This window comes from Hippichthys cyanospilos, chromosome 22 (assembly GCF_059441005.1).
Source record: "Hippichthys cyanospilos isolate Australia breed blue-spotted pipefish chromosome 22, RoL_Hcya_1.0, whole genome shotgun sequence".
Classification (NCBI taxonomy): domain Eukaryota; kingdom Metazoa; phylum Chordata; class Actinopteri; order Syngnathiformes; family Syngnathidae; genus Hippichthys; species Hippichthys cyanospilos.
Genome location: NC_142390.1, coordinates 8,780,862 through 8,801,141, shown reverse-complemented (window position 1 = coordinate 8,801,141; position 20,280 = coordinate 8,780,862). Strand labels below are relative to the sequence as shown.

General features: G+C 41.8%; 1 protein-coding gene across 1 annotated transcript in view; it reads left to right on the top strand.

The window, feature by feature from the left end:
* LOC148405803 (voltage-dependent L-type calcium channel subunit alpha-1C-like) overlaps positions 1 to 20,280 on the top strand; it is a 147,427-nt gene that overhangs the window by 62,354 nt on the left and 64,793 nt on the right. The window contains exon 3 of the mRNA XM_088406335.1: positions 1,050 to 1,155. Within this exon, the coding sequence (XP_088262461.1) occupies positions 1,050 to 1,155 (106 nt within the window). The remainder of the gene's footprint in view (positions 1 to 1,049; positions 1,156 to 20,280) is intronic.

Here is a 20,280-nt window from a genome sequence, read left to right as displayed (position 1 = left end):
CAAGATGTTTATTTGCATTTACTGTGATTGTTAAGTCAAAATCTCATTGCCGAGGTGTATTGCAGGTGTAATGATAATAAAGGCTATCTATCTATCTATCTATCTATCTATCTATCTATCTATCTATCTATCTATCTATCTATCTATCTATCTATCTATCTATCTATCTATCCATCCATCCATCCATCCATCCATCCATCCATCCATCCAACCATCCATCCATCCATCCATCCATCCATCCATCCATCCATCCATCCATCCATCCATCCATCCATCTATCTATCTATCTATCTATCTATCTATCTATCTATCTATCTATCTATCTATCTATCTATCTATCTATCTAAAAACGTAAAATAAGATGAAGACAATTCCACATTGTTTTTAGGTCAATCCATTTAGCTTAATGCTAACAAACAATTTTTCCATATATTCCCTAGCAGAAATTTTCATTTGTTACAGTAAAATCACTTTGTTTGAAATATGTGATCACTTGTGAAGCGGAAACTAACCGAGCATAGGCAAGCATTTTTATGATAGGTGTGCAAGTCAACTAGCCGAGGGTTGTAAGGAAAGAAAGGAGAGGTAGAAATGTGGAGGGAGTAATTGCTGATGAAAAGCAGACCTCCTCTGTCTCTCCTTCACATTCTCGTGCCCGGCCAAAAATAATGAGGTCACTTGCCTCTCAAGGCCCCCCCCCCCCCCCATCCAAAAAAAAAAAAAGTCTTTCCCTCTTTCCTCCAACCACATCCTGTCTTCCACGCGACAGCGGCCATATTTGGGCATGCACATTCACCCTCGAACAACACACAAGTGGGCCAGTATATTATTGTAAGCAGCTTTAATGTTCCTCCGTGTGTGCACCAAATAATGTTTTCACAGTTAAGATGAAGCATTGATCAGAGTGTCAAATTCCACCTGTTATAAAACGGGGATGCTCAAGTGGGCGCCGGGAATCGATGGCAATCTAAGGAAGATTAATGGAGCCACTGAGGCTTGTGTATGGTCCTGCGTTGTTGTGTATTCCTTAATCAGCCTCCTCCTCTCAGACCGTTCGAGATCATCATCCTGATGACCATTTTTGCTAACTGTGTGGCCTTAGCCGTCTACATCCCCTTCCCCGAAGATGACTCCAACGCCACTAACTCTAATCTGGTGAGTTGCGCAATACCTTCATGCTTTTATTATCTTTTATTTTTATTTTTATTTTTATTTTTTTTTAAATTGCCACAATTGACGTTGATGCGTCATTCTCCGGATGAATTCCCAGCTGGCTGTTTGGTTACTTAGCATGTTTGGATGGGGAATTGCTCGATGACGTCGCAAAAATATCTTGTATAACAGTTGATTTTCCGTTTGGCGAAACCTGACTACTCGCCACCGCTTGACTGGAGCAGTGCGTGTGCGTTCGTGCGTCAGTGCGTCATTGCTCGTCAGTGCGAGTGGGTTTGTGTGCGAGGCTGCTAATCCCTGCGAGGCCACGTTAACATCTGTCACACTGTCCTTTCATTCTTTCTAAGAACGATGTTATCACGTTGAATGTGAGACATTTTGTGCTTTAGGAAATCGCAACAAAACAATCCGTTTGGTTGAAATTAATTTAAAGTACCTTTAGTCATTTGAGGTCATGTGCAGTGTTCCCACATGTATCAAGTTATGTTTCAAAAAACACCTGCAGTTTTAATTTTTTTCCATGTTTTGAATTTAAGTAGGTCTTGTTCCTCTTAATTTTTCTGGTCCACTTGTCAGTGTCTTGTTAGTGTGATTGTGTCCACCAGATCTTGTCAACCTGCTTCCCTCTTGTCTGCCAGTCAGGTCCCTGTTCCAATTGTGTCTAGCCCAGGTGTTCTTTGTTGACTCGTCGGTTTTGAGTGTATTTACTTTCCAGTTTCCTTTCAGTTTGTGTTGGATCATTGATTATGTATTATTGTTGTCACTGTCACCAAGTTTTGGCATTTGCATGCCAGTGTTCCGAATCCTGTTTCCGAGTTGTTGTTGTTGTTTTTTTTTTTTTTGTAGTATCTGGTTTTTGAGTTAATTTGGTTAGGTTTGTTTATTTTGTCCGTCCTCGCCTTATCAACTCATTCAGTGCCATGGACAAGAATTCTCATCTTTTGAAATAGTAATATCAATAGCAAATAATACAATTCTGGTCAAATACGTTTTTTTATGGCTTAGAGCTGACACCCTTTCCAAATGCTTACCTAATATAAGCCAATCAAGCACTGTTGGGCTAACTGTGACCATTGGTTGGCAGTGTTTCCACTACAACACATCTGTTACCTTCATCAGTTCTAACTGAAGAATGGGAAGTCAGTCTTTCATTTGGCAGCACCCATATTTACATAGACATAACACACAATATTCTGTTGGCCTTGAAAGGTGAGTGCAAATGCTAAAAATACTGGCCCTTTAGAGCACAGGTGTCAAACTCAAGGCCCGGGGGCCAGATCCGGCCCGCCACATAATTTCACGCGGCCCGCAAAATGCCCATTCCAATTCAAGTTTCCAGTCAAAATATCACATTTGTAAGTCAATTTGAAATTGGGGGGGGGGAGACAAGCGCTTTTTACCCTCACCCTCTCTCTGATTTCAAAACTAGTTGGAAGTGTGACAAATACATCCAAAATGTATTTTATCACAGTCATCCCGGCCCTCTGACAGAAACTGTAACTGCAAGATGGCCCTCGATAAGAATGAGTTTGACACCCCTGCTTTAGAGGTTTCATTTACCAATAATGCTTGAACACTTGAACAACTGAAAGAGTTACACGAGTATTTCTGAGGAAACCCTTCCGACGACTTCCCTCCACTTGGGTCCACAGAGGCCAGAGGTTGGGTCATTCTGTCAGGTATTGTCGTGAATGTGGTGGTTGTGAACCCAAAAGAACTGAAAGGAAACAGGAAACTAAATTCCCTCAAAACTAATGAACAAGGAACCTGGGTAAGATGCAATTGGATGAGGGAGCTGATTGGCAGACAAGAGGGAAGCAGCTTAGCGAGGTGGCTAAATCACACTAACAACATTGACACGGGCACCAGAAACATGAACAGTTACAGTCATTTCTGAATTTATTATATGTGTTTTTGTTTATGCACTTTTTCTTTATTTATTTATTCTTTTTTTTTTTACTCTGTACTTTGTCGTTTCGATTTTTGGGGGACTTGATTCAGATTGAGCCAACAATGGTCCAAATATGGCCAGCGGTTGCAGGTTCTAAAAATATGAAATTTGGTTTGTCAAAATGGCTAAGCTTTGAACAACAGCCCAGATTCTTTAGGGACTTGTTGCAATTTAAGGTGTTTGTGCCATCAGTGAGTCATCAATGCAGCATGACACAGTCTTGCAGAATTGCTAAGCTCCGCCCACTTCCCCTCTGTCATCCCCATAGCGCGCAGAGTAATGCATCTGTGTTGTGTGTGTGTTTTGCTAGCGCATACAAATAAATACTTTGCCAGCCGTAAAACATTTATGGCCACATATTATATCACTCGATTAAAGTTTACAATTTAACGAGCGACACGTTTGTTAGCCGATTCATGGATCCAGCCGCTATTTATCGCCTAATACTGGTTGGGCTGATGTTAATGTCTCGGCGTGCGAATAAAGTTTTGATTAAAACAATAATTGCCACGAGTGAGAGCGAGCGGGAGAGATTTTTGCATATTTTTTGTCTCCTCCGTCTCTGAAAAGCCAGGAGCATCGCTACGGTTACCATATCCATGACAACCTCACTCTCCTCTCGCTGCTATTATTGGCTGCGTTGCTTAGGAGACGGGGCGGCTCATTATGGGATGCGTGACAGAAATAGAAAACGGTACTGGAAGCGATACGATGGGTCTGCGGAGTTACATAAATAATGTAAACTATGTGGGTGTTTGTGTGTTCAACTTTTGTGTCTACCTAATAATATGACATTATAATAAATTCAGTCATTAATTAGTGATTTTAAAATACTTCCTTGGTTCTTCATGTGTCATGTAAAAGATTACATTTGTAAAACACAGTTTAGTAGGTTTAAAAAACTAGCAAAAAAAAAAAGAAAACTAGCAAAAGAGCAGGCACGTGTGGTCAAAGATTCAAACATGTATTCAATTTCATCAATTATGCAAACAGGCAAGCGGCACTCAAATCCAGTCACGCAGGTGCATACTGATGGGACCATTGTTTTCATTGTTTGTATATTGAAAGTCGTCAAGTTTTGACAATTTATGCGATATTTTAGCTTCCTAGTGTTTTTTTTGTTTGTCTTTTCCTTTGATTCACACATCAAAAACATCAAAAAGCCCAAGTTGAGCAAGAAATTCCCCCAGGGGATAAATTAGTAAACTGAGAAAATTACCACTTTTTGATCAATATTTGTTTTTTTTCGAGCCAACTGTTTTTAGTGACCCCACTTTTGCTCGCTTTGGGTAAAGCGCTCCAATTTGGATTACTTTCGACCCAGAGTTGATCATCCTGAATTCGTCTTAAGCCTGGCCAGAGATGGATGACAAGCTGCTTTGGTTTTGTTTGAGCATGTAAACAACCCAAATCGTGCAACATGAGGTTATGTAGCTCATTATAATCAAATCTAAATGTGCTGTAACTCCCGAGTCATGCGGGGTTCCTGTATTTCCAATAATAAAGCCATGTAACGCCGCTCAAGCTCAATTGCAATTAGCTCCATGCGCAAGTGAATTTTAATGTCAGTCATTTGCGAATATTCGAGTGACAACGGAGCGTTCAGAAGCAAGATGTTGCCCCCTTGATGTTTTTTCACCAGCTGATGCTGCATCAGTTTTCATCGCTTTTTGCTCTTGCCTTTTTGCATCTTGAAGCCATCAGCGTATTGGCGGCAAGTCAGCACGTGGGGAGAAACAGACCCATCATCCACCGTGCATGGCACAAAGCCTTGCCGTTTCCAAGGCGACAAGTTAGATGACACTTTACTGTATGACAATATTTCATAAATATTTGTGAGCGAGGTCGAACATCATGACGCACAAACGGGAAATCCTCTCGACTAAAAAAAAAAAAAAAAAAAAAAAAAAAAAATCGACCCTAACTATCATTTGGAGATAGCTTGTATGTGTGGGTGTGATTTGTTGAGGACAGCACCAAAAACAGGAGTTTTTAGCTTTTCCGTTCTGTGGCTTCAGCGCAGGAAGCCCCTCATTTGCATGTCCTGGAAAACACACACACTCTGGTCAAGGCTTGCTTAATCAAACCAGCTGCATAGTGAAACTTGGAATGGAATAACTTCATTGTCGCCAAGCTTGATGGCGAGTGTATTAGGTAGATAGGTAAGATTTTGTTTAATTTGGCAAATCATGAATAATTCATCATCACTCCCTTTACTGTCAAACTTAATATAAAACACTCACTCCAGGGGGTCCGTGAAATAATTTGAGGTACTAATAAAATATGTAGTTGTATTCATTTCATTTTATTTGGTATTAAATTGTGAATGTAATCAGGACTCTTCAATTAGAGCAATCAAGTCAATCAGTTCAAAATATTTTTAAAAATGTATTATTTTGGAAGTTGTCAAATAAATCCACATAATCAAAAATGTCCAAGTCATCAAAAAGCTTGATTATTTAGTCACTAAATATTTGGCAGCAACCTGTTCGGGGTAAATTGAACCAATTTATTTTGTAAACTTTAGTATGGCTGAAAAGTAACAAATATACTTGTTGACAAATTGAATCTGTTGGTAACTAAAACGGGCACTTGTATTTGGCTTTTTTTTTGTATTGTTGCTGCAACATTTGCAATGCTACAACATTTGCAATGGGGGTCCTTGGAAAATTTGCCTTTCAAAAAGTGACCCCTGCCTGACTCCAAAAAGTTTGAGAACCCCTGTCGGAGGTGATAACGTAATACTTTTATGAAATTTACCGCACCTTTTCAAAACCCTGGCTCCGTGTAGATTATGCCTTTGAAAGATTGATGGAATGGATATTTGAAAACAAACAGCTATTTTACTGAAATAATATTCACTGGCATATAACTGGTATCAGGCAGAATCCCCCGGATCTACATTATTGTCACTTTTCCGGATTGCAAGTTATTAGCATTGTGCCAATACTGTAGATTTTTGAACAAACGTAATATTCACCAAAATGTGACTCTTCACAATTAGTATTACAACATTTTAATAAATTACTTTAAAGAGTCGTAGAAGGGCTGCCCTCCAAATTCCAATATTATGGATGGCTTTTTATCCTTATTTGGAAAAGAGAAAACTCAGTTGTTGAGGCAAGGTCAGTCAATTAATGGCTTTTCCATTCATTTCTGTGTGGATAGAATTTTGAGATGGTCATGGAATAAATTAATCTCGTACACTTCAAGCTTCAAATGTCAACGCAAAGTAGAAACGCAGACGAATCGGTTCAATCACATCATGTCATGTCATCACATCTCACCTTTGCAATGTGAGCCAGATTTAATACACAAATACATTTGTGGAAATATAACAACGCTATGTTTAATGATGTCTTTTTCATTTTGTTGTAGTGAGACCTGGTTGTAATATTTTACAAGGTAATCCATTGTTCGGAACCTCATTGGCTTTCATCATATTGTTCAGCAATACTTACAGTATTGTAGCTTGTATCCATGCCGTGTATATTGATCTAGCATAAAGAATAATGGGACTGGGACTGATATTATATTGTTAGTCTGAGCATATTTTTCAACCGCTCACCCGCAATAGTGCGTACAATCAACTAGAGTTTGATTTATCAGGCCTATAAGAGGCTCTGACACGGCAAGATGCTTCATGCTATCATGCTGAATAATCACTAATGCAATCGTGTTTCTGCTGTGGAAGCGACATGGGAGCGGAGACATGGTCAGGTTCCACAATCACATCTGTAAAAACGATACGTTCTATTTTTACATCAGGAAGTTGGCTGGTATTTCAGAAATGTTTGCATAGGTTTCCTGCACATTGTCCCAGTAATTAAAGTCACTTTGCTTCATCTTAGAGGCAGAATGATGAAAGAGCCGAAAAGGAAACGCGTCACCAATGTTTCCTGCTAAAATATTCAGACGAGTGCTGCATTATGCGTCACCCTGTCCCACGCGGACACGGAGGAGCGCCCCGCACCCCACCCCAAAAGAGACACCCAGGAGCTGGCGGCCATATTTTAGCATGCTGAGCTTCCTGTTCACACACTCCTCTGACTCAAAGTGACTCAATAATTTACGGCAGGGAATTGCAGGCGAGAGAGTGCATCGGTAAATCCAAAAATTAAGCATGTTTGAAAAATAAGTACGATAAACAAAACCCAGCTAGTGAACGGGCTACTGTAAGGAATCAAAACAGCTCTGTGGAGAACCGTTTTGAACTGAAACATGACCCACTTCTTTTGTAAATAACATAATGCAAATTGGCTTGCAAGGTGTGCCATACCATTTTCAAGAGGTTGGTCAGTGCACAATCGAGCCAAGACAACTGATCTCCCACTGAGAGTTTCACACTCTGGTTCTGGAGCAGCGACAGAAGACGGATTTTGGTTACATTGTGTCCACCGAGCAAGAGCAGGGAGAGAGGTTCATCGTGCGTCAATCCATTGACCATGTTTGCGACATAATGCAAACCGGTGCCAAGTTATACCATATAGCATGAAAATAGTTTATTTCACTTCCACACTTAAAGTGAATCTCCGGAGGTAGGAAGGAAAAAAAAATATATATATCTCATCAAAATAGCATCAAATCGTATTTTGGTTAAACTGATTTTTAATATTATTTAATAATCCAATGACCTAAACTTAGTCTGCCAGCTAGGTGTTTCTTCTGGCTGGGGCTGAGTGTGGGAGGGGGCAGGGGAGAAGGGGAGAGAGAGAGAGCTCAGCAGTTTCACGGGTGGGAGGGGAGAGAGTTCAGCAGTCTCACGGCCTGGTGGATAAAGCTGTTCCTGAGTCTGGTGGTGCGGGAGCAGAGGCTCCTGTACCTCTTTCAGGAGGCTGAACAGACTGTGTGCAGGGTGACTTGTGATGGCTTTGCGAGTGAGGTGGGTGGTGTAAAGGTCTTGCAGGGAGGGGAGTGGAGCACCAATAATCCTCTCAACTGTCCTCACGATGTGTTGAAGAGCCTTCCAGTTAGAGTCAGTGCAGCTCACGCCCCACACGGTGATGCAGCTGGTGAGGATGCTTTCAATGGTTCCTCTGTAGAATGTGGTCATGATGGGTGGCGCGGCACTTGCCCGCTTCAGTTTGCGCAGGAAGTAGAGACATTGCTGTGCTTTCTTGGCCAGAGATGCAGTGTTGGTGTTCCAGGAGAGGTCATCGCTAATGTGCAACCCCAGGAACTTGGTGCTGCTCACCCTCTCCACTGCAGCACCACCGATGGTCAGTGGGGGGTGTTGCGTGTGGCCTCTCTGGAAGCTGATGACCATCTCTTTGGTCTTGCGGAGGTTGTTGTCTTTGCACCATCTGGTCAGAAGCTCCACTTCTTCCCTGCAGTGGGTCTCGTTGCCGTTGGAGATGAGGCCCACCAGTGTTGTGTCGTCAGCAAACTTCACGAGGTGGTTGGAACTGTGGGTTGCTGTGTAGTCGTGTGTCAGTAGGGTGAAGAGGAGGGGGGTGAGCACGCAGCCTTGTGGGGCCCCCATGCTCAGAGTGATCCTGCCTGAGATGTTGTTGCCAACACGCACCACCTGAGGCCTCTGGCTGAGGAAATCCAGCAGCTAGTTGCAGAGTAAGGTACTGAGGCCCAGTTTGTCCAGTTTGCAGGTGAGTTGTTGTGATATTATGGTGTTGATCGCTGAGCTGAAGTCTATGAACTGCATTTTCACATATGAGTCTTTCTTGTCCAGGTGGGTGAGTACCGGGTGGAGGGCAGAGCAGATTGCGTCGTCTGTGGATCGCTTTGCCCTGAAGGTGAACTGATACGGGTCCAGGCTGGGGGGCAGGATGGATTTTATGTGTCACAGGACTAGTCGTTCAAAGCACTTCATGATTTCTCCCCAGCTTTGAAGGCCTTGTCTCTGGCCCTCAACAGCTTGTGGACGTCTCCTTTTAGCCATGGCTTCTGGTTGGCCCGTGTGGTGATCCTCTTGATGTGGGTCACGTCGTCCATGCATTTGGTGATGTAGGAGGTCACTGTGTCTGTGTACTCTTCAATATCTGTGATGCTGTTGTAGGTGGCTGCTTCTTTAAAAATGTCCCAGTCTGTTGACTCAAAGCAGTCCTGTAGGGCTGAGGTAGCCTCCTGTGGCCACACCTTTACTTCTTTCAGTGCAGGTTTGATGACTTTCACTCTTGGTCTGTATGCAGGCATTAGCATAATAGTGAGGTGGTCAGAGTCACCAATGTGGGGGAGGGGGGTGACTTTGTACGCTCCTTTGTGCTGACTGTAAACACAGTCCAAAATGTTATGTTCTCTTGTTGCAAAGTGGATTTGTTGATGAAACATGGGGAGAACAGTTTTGAGATCAGCATGGTTGAAATCCCCAGCGAGGATGATAAAGCCGTCTGGTTGTGCTGTTTGTTATAGCTGATAGCCTGGTACAGTTCGTTCAGCGCCGCACTTCTGTTGCTGTTGTGTGTTGGGGGGATATAGGTAGCGACCAGCAGGATTGCACTTATCTCCCTTGGCATGTAGAAGAGGCGACACTTCACGATCATAAATTCCGCCAGAGGTGAGCAGTGTTTGTATACTACAGTGGCATCCGGCACCACGCTTAACACACACGCCGCCACCGTGCGACTTCCCCCCCTCTGCGAGAGATCTGTAGCATGTTAGCTGCTCTAGTTGTATAAAGTCCGGAATGTTACTATTTAGTCAGGTTTCAGTGAAAACTAACACACAACAGTCACTCACTTTACGGTTTGCTGATCTCAGAAGTCGGATATTGTCCATTTTGTTGTCCAGTGAACGAACGTTCGCCAAAAGGATAGATGGTATGGCCGGGCGAGTTGGGTTAGCCTCTAGCCTAGCTCGGATACTTCCGCGGTTGCCCTGCTTCCTTTTCCTGGCGCACTACTTCCGGCACCTCCTTTCCGAGGCAGGGGTAGCAGACGATTCCAGTGAATTAGCAGGCCGGCGTAGCAGCCCCAGTTCCCTTAGCGAGTTCTCCAGTTCCGGGTTTAGAACTTGGCATATCTTGCTTCTCCGGATTTGTAAGAAGATCCGTCGACTTTAAACTGGTGTAAACTGACCGGAAAAACTTTCAGACAAACACTTGTTTGACGAACAAAACAACGCATTGTCGGAAGAGCGAGTGGCCGCTGCGTCTACACGCGCCGCCATACTTGTTAAAACTTATGGGAGGCCATGGAAGCAGCCACATTTGCTCCTTCTTAGCTACCGGGAGCAGAACTGTGTTCTAGAACAGTGGTCCCCAACCTTTTGATCACCGCGGACCTTAGATTAATATTGCGGACCCGGGGGTGGGGGTGGGGGGGGGGGGGGGGGGGGTGCTGGCTGCTCTAAAAACCACATCATCCTTCTCACTACGCCTCAGAATCCCTACTTCTCATTCGCGGGGCTTTCTGTCGCTGTTGTACTTTTTGTCCATTTTTTTGTCGCGCGAGGAGAGGGGAGTGGAGCGAGCTTGCTGTGCACTTTACGGTAGATCCGGGAAGAAGAGCATTACTGAGAACTTTCACTTTTCTGGGATGTGACAGAGCCAATATTTTTTTCTCGACAGCACCTTTATTCTTTGCGGCAATACTCGCCTGCCAAAAAATTTAAGTTTCAATGTCACAATCAAGTTGCCGAGACCGTGCTAAATATTGTGCTGACAATGTTGCGCTATCGTTAGCTTAGTACAGTAACTACGGTTCAACAGCTGTTAAGTGAAGCAAACGCTGCACATACCAGTTTTCCCAAGTTCTCGCTTCCACCTTTCTACAAGCCAGGTGAGTGCTCTTGCTTGGCTCTGTTTTGTATTGAAAGCTCAGCTGGCCGTGTTGGATCGCTCCCGGTGACCGCAAAGCGGGCGCCATGATTAATTCCAGCCCCCTGCGTGAGCCGCCATGATTCATTCCAGCCCCCTGCATGAGCCGTTGAATGTTCCTGAAGTTGATTGGCTGTGGCAACGCAAAAAATTGGCGACGTAAAAAAAAAAAAAATTAACTTCACGCGAAAGGCGAAATTTCACGAACACACGAACTCCATTGACTTAGTACTGGTCCGTGGACTGGGGGTTGGGGACCACTGTTCTAGAGTCATTGATTGACAAGTTTGGAATGGTAACATGATACCTCAAACGATTCGAAGTAAGAGATTCAGCTTGATATGCAAAGGTAACTTAGCTAGGTAGAAAAAAACAGGACAGGTTTGGTGGGTTTAAATTTTCACTTAAGTCTGGCTGGGACTACATTGAAGCAGAGAATATCCATATTTTAAAAACAAAATAGCAGGGTAATGTCTAGATTACATTTTAACACGTAAGATCGATTTTCTGTGCTGTGGATAAAACACTGGTTAGACAGCTGATCAGGAGCGACGAGTACACACCTGTTCATCAGTTCGCGGGGGGCATTGTGGGTAAAACAGCCTTTTAAGTTAACCATATTTGTCCGTTTTCTTTAATTTTATCCATGGCAAGTTGGTGTTGATGGAGGCAAAAACACTCAATATCAATCTTTGGAATCTAATCAAAGCGTCAGTTCCCATTTGGGCTCTGCTCTGTCTCTAAAATGCAACCTAACATTTTCAATACAAAAATTGAAACACGGGATATTTTCCTAAATCTTAGAATTTTGCTTCCTTCATCCATCAAGACCTCAATTTGGCACTTTCAGGGGCATCCTTTAAAGACCGTATAATGTGAATTCAGATGTATGTCAAAGTACATTTATTCTTGTTTCACTATAACTACTGAAAACATGAAAAGCTAGATGTTGGCTAACAAATTACGAGGAATTTTGTGAATCCAACGTTGAAAAATGCTGGTTGAAGTAGCATCTATTTTTCAACATATATTTTTTATACCGTACGTCAATTTTTTTTGTTTGTTTTTATTTGTTAACATTTGTCTTTAGTACGTCTAATTTAGAAGACATGCTACAGATGCAAGTGATTCCAAAAGTTGGCACAGTTATCTTCTTTTCCATGAATGTTAACGGCTCCGTGTTAAATCGTTCATTTAGACTTGAAGTTTTTTTTTTCGCTCTGAGCCTCAGGCGTATCGTTTTTTTTTCCCTCATGTTAAATGAACACATTTCAAACATAGTGTTTCGACTTGCCATGCCGAGTATTTTTCTACAAATCTAAAATGAAAAGGCCCGCAAGCTCTCGCGTGTCAGCTGCCGCCCGCCAACCTTCAGCGTTCCTTTCATCCACACCGCCCGGCCTCTGCGGCTGAAACATTAACAACCCCCAGGCGGTGGGAAGGAGGACCTTTGCAACATGTGCAACTTGTTGAGTGCTATGACTGGACGGTTAAAATAAGGGCTGCCGAGAATCAGGCTGTAAACATTGTAAATTACATGCTCGGATCCAGCATGAGAGTTTCTGAAAAGTTCCGAAAGAATGAGATTAAAATTGCAGTAATTCATTTAATTATGTGGAATTAATGAAGGGAATTAATCTATTTTTGCGCCTTAGCCTGAACTCTATTGGTGTAAGTGCAGCAAAATGAACTTGAGTGCACTGTTTTTACAACCTCAAAAACGCCGACACGCCAAAGCGATTGCTGGCAATGAGAATGCATTGTGGGTTTCCAGTTGACTTATGATTCATCTACAACCATTTGTTTCACTTAAACTCTTTTATTTCTATGTATGGGTAAAAGTATTCTCGCGCTCGCTCCAACTCTTCAGTGAAAGTAAAAAATGGCCGTACAGGTTTGCATTAAGCTTGACAAAAAATGTACAAGATGTGTGCTGTGGTGTTTGACAAGAGGCACAAAGTAAGTCGAACATAAAGTAAAGTCCTGTATGTTGGAAGACTATTTAAGACCTCTGACTGAAGTGGAGATATGTCAGAAGGACTGACAGTAAATGGAAGTTGATGGAGCAACTGGTTGCGTGTGCACACATACACACACACGCATCCACGCACACACACACCATGAGTAACCAAACACACAGGTCAATGCACATCAGGAGACGCGGACAAGCGGCAAACTGTCACTCTGAGCTTAGATTAATCTATATAGGATGTCCATGAAGCAACCTGACAGGTATATTTGAATGGGTGTGAAAATGTTATTTGCTATTTTTTAGTGGGATTTATAGCAATTGTTTTTTTTAAGTTAATAGAATTGATGGTACTGTTAAAGGATCTGTTTGATTGTATTTAAAACGTTTGTTAAATATTGTGTGTTATTTTGTCCAATCCTTTTAATAGCTAAAGGAATGCATTGAAAGAAGACACTAGAGAGCTGAAATTTCACCCAGATGGCAATATGTCTGCATTCAAAACGACCAGTTAGTTATCACACTACCAGGAGTGTGCCATCCCTTGGCTAAGGCACTGCAAGAATGATGTGCAAAAAAATGACCCAGAAATGGTCAAAATACCGTACAAAGGTTAAATATATGCATCTAAATAATGAAATCCTACTTTTGCCATACTGGTAATTTAGTTTCTTATGCATTATGCATTTTTTTTTTTTTTTGTAGCAGCATTTCTAACCAGGTTGTGGTCCCTAACACATATTTTCGATACGTTGGCATTTTTGACAGTAAAACATTTTAACTAAGAAATAAAATGCTGTCGTTTACTTAGCCAACTGTGCATAATCTCTTCTTCACACCACCAGTGTAAAACTGGAATTGAAAACAGGAATGGCTGTTCGGATAACGTGGGTTCGTATTTACCGTGCACGATCGGCGGTACAAGGGCACTGTAGAGGATGTTCCTCCTCACTGTGACGTTACATAGAGAGACAGAAAAATGAAAGTCCCTCATATGTTCGGGTGGGTTGGTGGTCCTGAGAGCTCAGAACAAACGAGTAATTTTGCAAAATGTGTCATGAAAGAAAAATGACAATGGGTGGAATTAACATCGAAATATGGATAAAAGCCCCCAAAAGTTGAATTTCCGTGATAGTTGTCCTTTAGGTAAAGACAGAGGACAATTGGTTTAGGTCATGACTTAGTCTTTTGTTTCAAATTCTACTGTAATTTGCCACTTGAGGAAGAGGACAACATGGTCAGATAACACTCATGAGTATTGAAAACTAGAGTCAGTAGTGCTTTGTTTTAATTTCCATTGTAATTTGCCACTTGAGGAGGAGAACAACATAGTCAGAAAATCAAACTCACAAGCATTGGAACTTGGACTCATGAGTATTGAAAACTAGAGTCAATTGTCTGTTTCAAATTTCATTCCAAATTGTCACCTGAGGAGGAGGACAATGTCGTCAAAAAATTAGATTCACAAGCATCGAAAACTAGACTCGATAGTCCTTTGTTTTTAATCCCACTGTAGTTTGTCACCTTAGGAGGAGGACAATATAGTCAGAAAATTAGAGTCGTGAGCATGAGACACAAGATTTGATTGTCCTGTTTCAAATTCCACTGTAATTTGTCCCTTGAGGAGGAAAACGAATGCAGAAAATGTAGGATCCCGAGCATTCGAAACTAGACTCTTGTCAGTTGTTTTGAATTCCACTGTGATTTGTCACTTGACCTTGTCAAAAAGTTGCTCACAAGCATTGGAAAATAAATTGGGAAACTAGACTTGAATACCTGACTCAGGTAGAAAAGCTTTGACGTCCTAAAAAAGTCTTATTGGAGTAACATCAGCTAGGGTACAGGTGTGGAACTCCAGTCCCTCAGGTCCGGTGACTTGCATGTTTTCCGGTTTTCTATCTTCAGCACACCTTATTCAAATGGTTAGGATTATTTTCAAGCTCCTGTAGAGCTTACTAAGGAGCTAATCATTTGAATCCGTAGTTGAGGAGAGAAAACCAGAAAAGATGTCAGTCACAAGTCCTCGGGAACTGCAGTGCCACACCTATGAGCGAGGCCCATAATCAGTACCTCTATGACAAACCTAAAGGATAACAAATACATGACCATAGCTACAGCATAGCGACAGTCGTAGAAAAATTACACATTTTGGTATGTCTACATGTCAGCCAAGGGCACACAGTAACAATCATTTTCTTGGCATGTATTGTTCCAGTGCTGTTGCTTGTATTTCTATCTGGACTCTCAATGACTTGATCTTTGTGATCCATAAAACCACTGGTAAGTCTACTTGTTACTTATGAGCACATAGCATCAGAAATGAGCCTCAGCACCATTGCGCACAGTTGCACGTAGTTCCTTCTGAGCCGAGTGGATAAATATTCACAATAAACGCTTCATCGACAAGAGAATAGCTTCACTCAAGTGGGCTGCTTTCAATTAACGCTTGCATTTTCACTAGAGGGCTTTAACGTTGCCATCAGACAGATTGAACAGTCATCATGATGGCGGTGCATGAGACCACGCAGAGAGAAACGTTTGGATGACAGCCCAGACAGATGGAGCCAAACGCCAGGATTGGGTGATAACCTAGCCCAGAGGACACGACTCGCGAAACACAACGCACATGCGTACACGGCAGGGAAGTGACCGGTCGTGTCAGTCTTGCTGCCAAATACGATCTTTAATGACCAATGACAAAAATGTCAACCATACAGGGAGTGTTGTTGTTGTTATGGTTGTTTTTCTAATCTTGGAGAAATGACAGCGCATTATTATCACTGGAGAGAGCCCTCATGTGTGTAGCTAGCATGTCGTTAAGACTCATTCAGCTAATCCCTCTCCAATTAGCCTGGATGTGACACGAGGACCGTTGAAGGAGCTCGCATACAACATGAGACCTCTCCAAGACCCCACGTAAATCACACTCAATACGACACTCCAACAATGATGGCTAATCAGAATTTCTCAATACAATATTCCATTAGCATAGCTGCTAATGATTCCTAGTGTTTCGCTTTCTTTGATCTCAACGAATTTGAAGTTAGAGTAAAACACTTTTGTTTTGACATTAGCTTTATAGAAGCTTGAGTCTCTGAAATATGTGTACTGATTCTAGATCTATCCATCCATCCATCCATCCATCCATCCATCCATCCCAAAGCTGTTTTGAAAAGCTCTTTTGTTTTGAAGAATTTTCAGTTTGTGAGAAAAAAATGTTTACAGCTATTCAATGCTGCCAATTTGGCGGACAGAAATATGCTGATATAATGTTATGCGTTGCATGAAAAATAAACGCTTTCAGCAAAATAAAAGCTTTCCTGCAACATTTAGTTCTTGGATTGAGGCCTTTTGTCTATTACAAGTCCCACAATGCATAGCAGGAACTTTGCATTATGGGAGTCAGGCTAACCCACTCAACGAAAGTCATTGAAAGGTTTGCAAATGTCATAAGTTGTCTGCTTCCGCCCCACGGTGATCAGCATAATTCTTTTTTATTGCACCCTTTTTGCAAGTTGCTTTTGAAAGAATTGATCAAAAAATTGGGGGAAATGCATGAAAAAATGGGTTTTCAGTATGTCCAAAATTGACAATATTTCCAATTTTTAATGGCAGTAAATGAGCCTGACATGGACTAAATAGGACATCTGCAGCTGGTACCTCTCAACCTCCCGTTTGCAAGAATTTAGAAGGGACGGCAAGACAGCATATTGAAAGGTGACATGTTTTGACTATCTATACAATATTTTAGCATCCAAGTGTGTGTATGTGTATGCTTTTCCTTTGATACGACACATCCAAAACATCTAAAACCTCGAGTTGGGTCAAAATTTTCAAATCAAAAATCAAATCAAATTGTATTTGTATAGCCCTGAATCAACAAAGTCTCGAAGGGCTTCACAGATGAAAAGAGGTCATGTCGAGACTTCTTTCGAAAAAAAAAAAAAAAGAAGTCATACAGAGACATCTTTTCCGTGTAAGGTACATAACAGCATACCCTGTCAAAGCTCCCAGAAGGGGAAGGAAAAAACTCAAAAACCCCAAATGGGGAAAATCAGAAACCTTCAGAAGGGACCACAGGTGGGAGGAGCCCCAATCCAGGCCCACAGGTTGAAGTGGATGCTGCTTGTACCAAATACAGACAAATAGATACATATTACAGACAAATACAGGTACACAATATTGATTACAGAAAACTTATTGTGCGATATAGTGCAATGATGACTTGACAGCAGGAAAAGCCATTAGGCAGGAACCTTCCCACAGTCCACCCAAGTGGACCGCAGACGGTTGATCTCTTAACCCGCGATGGTCGATCAGCGCAGGGCCAAATGGGGGCGGTCAAGTCAACCTTCACCATCTAGCTAGGCCCCTCTCCGAGCTGGAGGAAGGGGACAGGAAAAAAAAAAAAGAAGAACGTTGCAGACAGGCCCATTAACTAAATGCTTTTGAGTATAAATGTGTTTTTAGTCGGAATTTAAAGATTTTTACTGAGGTGGCTGCTTGAACTTCCATAGGTAGGGCATTTCATAATACTGGCGCGTGAATGGAAAATGCCCTTGATCTTCTTTTTGGCCCGTGGGGTCGAAAACAACCCGGCATTTTTTGACCGAAGCTGTCGAGACAGAACATATGGTGATGCTAAATCAACGAGATAGGAATGAGCTAAACTGTGTAAAATTTATAAGTAATTAACAACACCTTAAAATCACATCTCATGTGTATTGGAAGCCAACGCAGTTCAGCTAGAATCGGAGTAATATGATGGAACTTTCTCGTCTTTGTCAGTAGTCTCGCTGCTGGAATTTGTACAGACTGCAGGCTTATGACGCAGGACAAGGGAAGCCCAGAAATCAGAACGTTACAATAGCGCGACGTAAGAAATGCATGAATTAATGTTTCAGCATCGCTAGGAGAAAGAATAGGGTGAATTTTAGCTACATTGCAAAGGTGAAAAAATGCCGTTCTTGTCATGTTATTAATATGTGTCCGAAAAGAGAGAGTTGAGTCAAGGCAGGCCTCCAGTTTAATGCACTTGCACGGATCTGTTATTTCCAAAGGCATGTACAATTGCCAAGAGGAATCATGTAGATGTTGAACAGTAAGGGACCAAGTACTGACCTCTGCAGGACACCACATGAGACGGAGAAAGATTCAGAGATCACATTGCCATAAGATACACTACGCGTCCTTCCCAGGATGTAAGATCTGAACCAAGAAAGTGCTGATCCCGAGATACCAACACATTATTTAAGACGCTATATAAGAATATGATGATCAATAGTGTCAAGCAATAATAATATTGATGTGATGTTGGAATCCATGGCTAAGAGAAGATCATTCGTCACTTTTACAAGGGCTGTCTCAGTTGAGTGGTTGGCCCTAAAACCTGACTGAAGGAGTTCAAATCTATTGTTATCTATCATGAAATCGGTAAGCTGTTGGTAAGCTTTCTCAAGAATTTGGGCAATAAACGGAAGATGTGACAGTGGTCTATAGTTAGAGAGATTTTTAGGATCTAGGTGAGGTTTCTTAAGTAATGGTTGAATGACAGCTGTCTTAAAAGCTTGGATATTGAAGTCACTCATAATTAATATATTATCTGCATAAGTTATTGTACTTGGCTAAAACGATTATGCGTCTGAACATGCCTAGGGCTAATGCTAGCCGGACTAGCGGGTAGGCTACAACCCGCACTAGCCGACGCTAGCTGCATTGAGGGAGAGCTACGGCCCGCACTATCACTATCAGATGTGTTCGTCTGATCTACGATTATCAAACTACTCTGCTCTAGCTTACGGACATGGCCCTCAAGGAGAGAAAGCCTCTCCATGAGAATGGTGCAAGTGTTGCAAGTGTTAAGTTCCTTATTTTTACAAATGAACTTAAAACAGATACGACTCCATTTAGCCCCGCAGTAAATTAATAATGGCTTGCTAGCGTACTTTTGGATTTAGATTTCGTTCATTACATTCGACTAAAATGACCCTGAGTCATCTTTAACTCCTGTGCAATTTTTTGTCCAATCCTTGTGCCATATTTTATCCAATTTTCTCTTAAATTGATCTTTACATTGAATGCATTTTACATGAAAGGGAACGTATCTAAAGAAGAGCTGAAATTTCACTCAGATGGTGACATACTGTCAAAGATTGAAAAAATAGACTTAGTTTTTCAGGATTGTGCAATCCCTTGGCTCAAATACTGCGAGTAGAATGCGGAAGAATATGTCTAAAGAATGGACACAATACTGTACAAGCATGCAAGCATGTGTAAACCTAATTTGTGAAGCAAAAGTCTATATGATGAAGCCTGATTTGGGAGGTGAACAGAACAGCACAAACTAACAATCTAACTGCTAATGGCCTTTAGCCAGCTAGCTTGCGTTCTTGTCCTCTCATGCATTATATCCAAGCTATTTCCAGTCTAATGTAAAACCGAAGTGCCTGGACCGAGGACAAAATGTCGCCTGGATGCTTCACATTGTGTTCACCATCTTCTTGATCCTCCCCGCTATTAAAACGTCAAGTCGGCTGCGTCCCTTTTTTTTTTTTTGTCCAAACATGGGCAATGGTTCAGCGCGCAATGAACCTCCCTCTCCCCACTCTTGCTTGGTGGACACAATGTAACCAAAATCCATCTCTGTCGCCATTCCAGAACCGGAGTGTGAAACTCTCAGTGGGAGATCAGTTATCCTGGCTCGATTATGCGCTGACTAACCACTCAAATGGTATGGCGCACCTTGCAAGCATGCATTTTGGCCATTTTAAGTTTAAGACAGACACCAAGGTGAGAAATATAGACAAAAATGCAATTAATATGACCTTTGACTCCTATCATTCCACACCACCCTTGGCGGTAAATGTGAAACTGTTAATCCTGGTTGCCAAGGCAACGAGCTTGTTGCCAGGTAGCAACCGAGCGAAATAAAGATGGAGGGTAGAGGAAGAAGGAGTAGTGAGATGGGAAAGATAAAATTAGACATACGAGTGACAGACAGTGTGTGTAACACTCAATGACAGATACTTTTAATGGTAGCAAAATGTGACAACCAAGACCGTTTTTTGTTTGTATTAAGTCAATATAAAAGTATTTTAGGATGTTTAGGCGGTTTCTGATGTGTGATATATATATATATATATATATATATATATATATATATATATATATATATATATATATATATATATATATATATATATATATATATATATGTCTGTTGCCAATCCATTTCAGAAAAATATCACCTGTAATTCGGTTGTCTATTCAAGTTTTGCAATAATGAGGGGCTAACACTGTTAAGTTTCATACTATGTAGCTAGATGCTTAGACGTGGGTCTGGCGGAGACATCTTCCAAAAATGATGACACAACTCCTGATAAGTGCCCCCCCCCCCCCCCCCCCCCCCCCCCACAC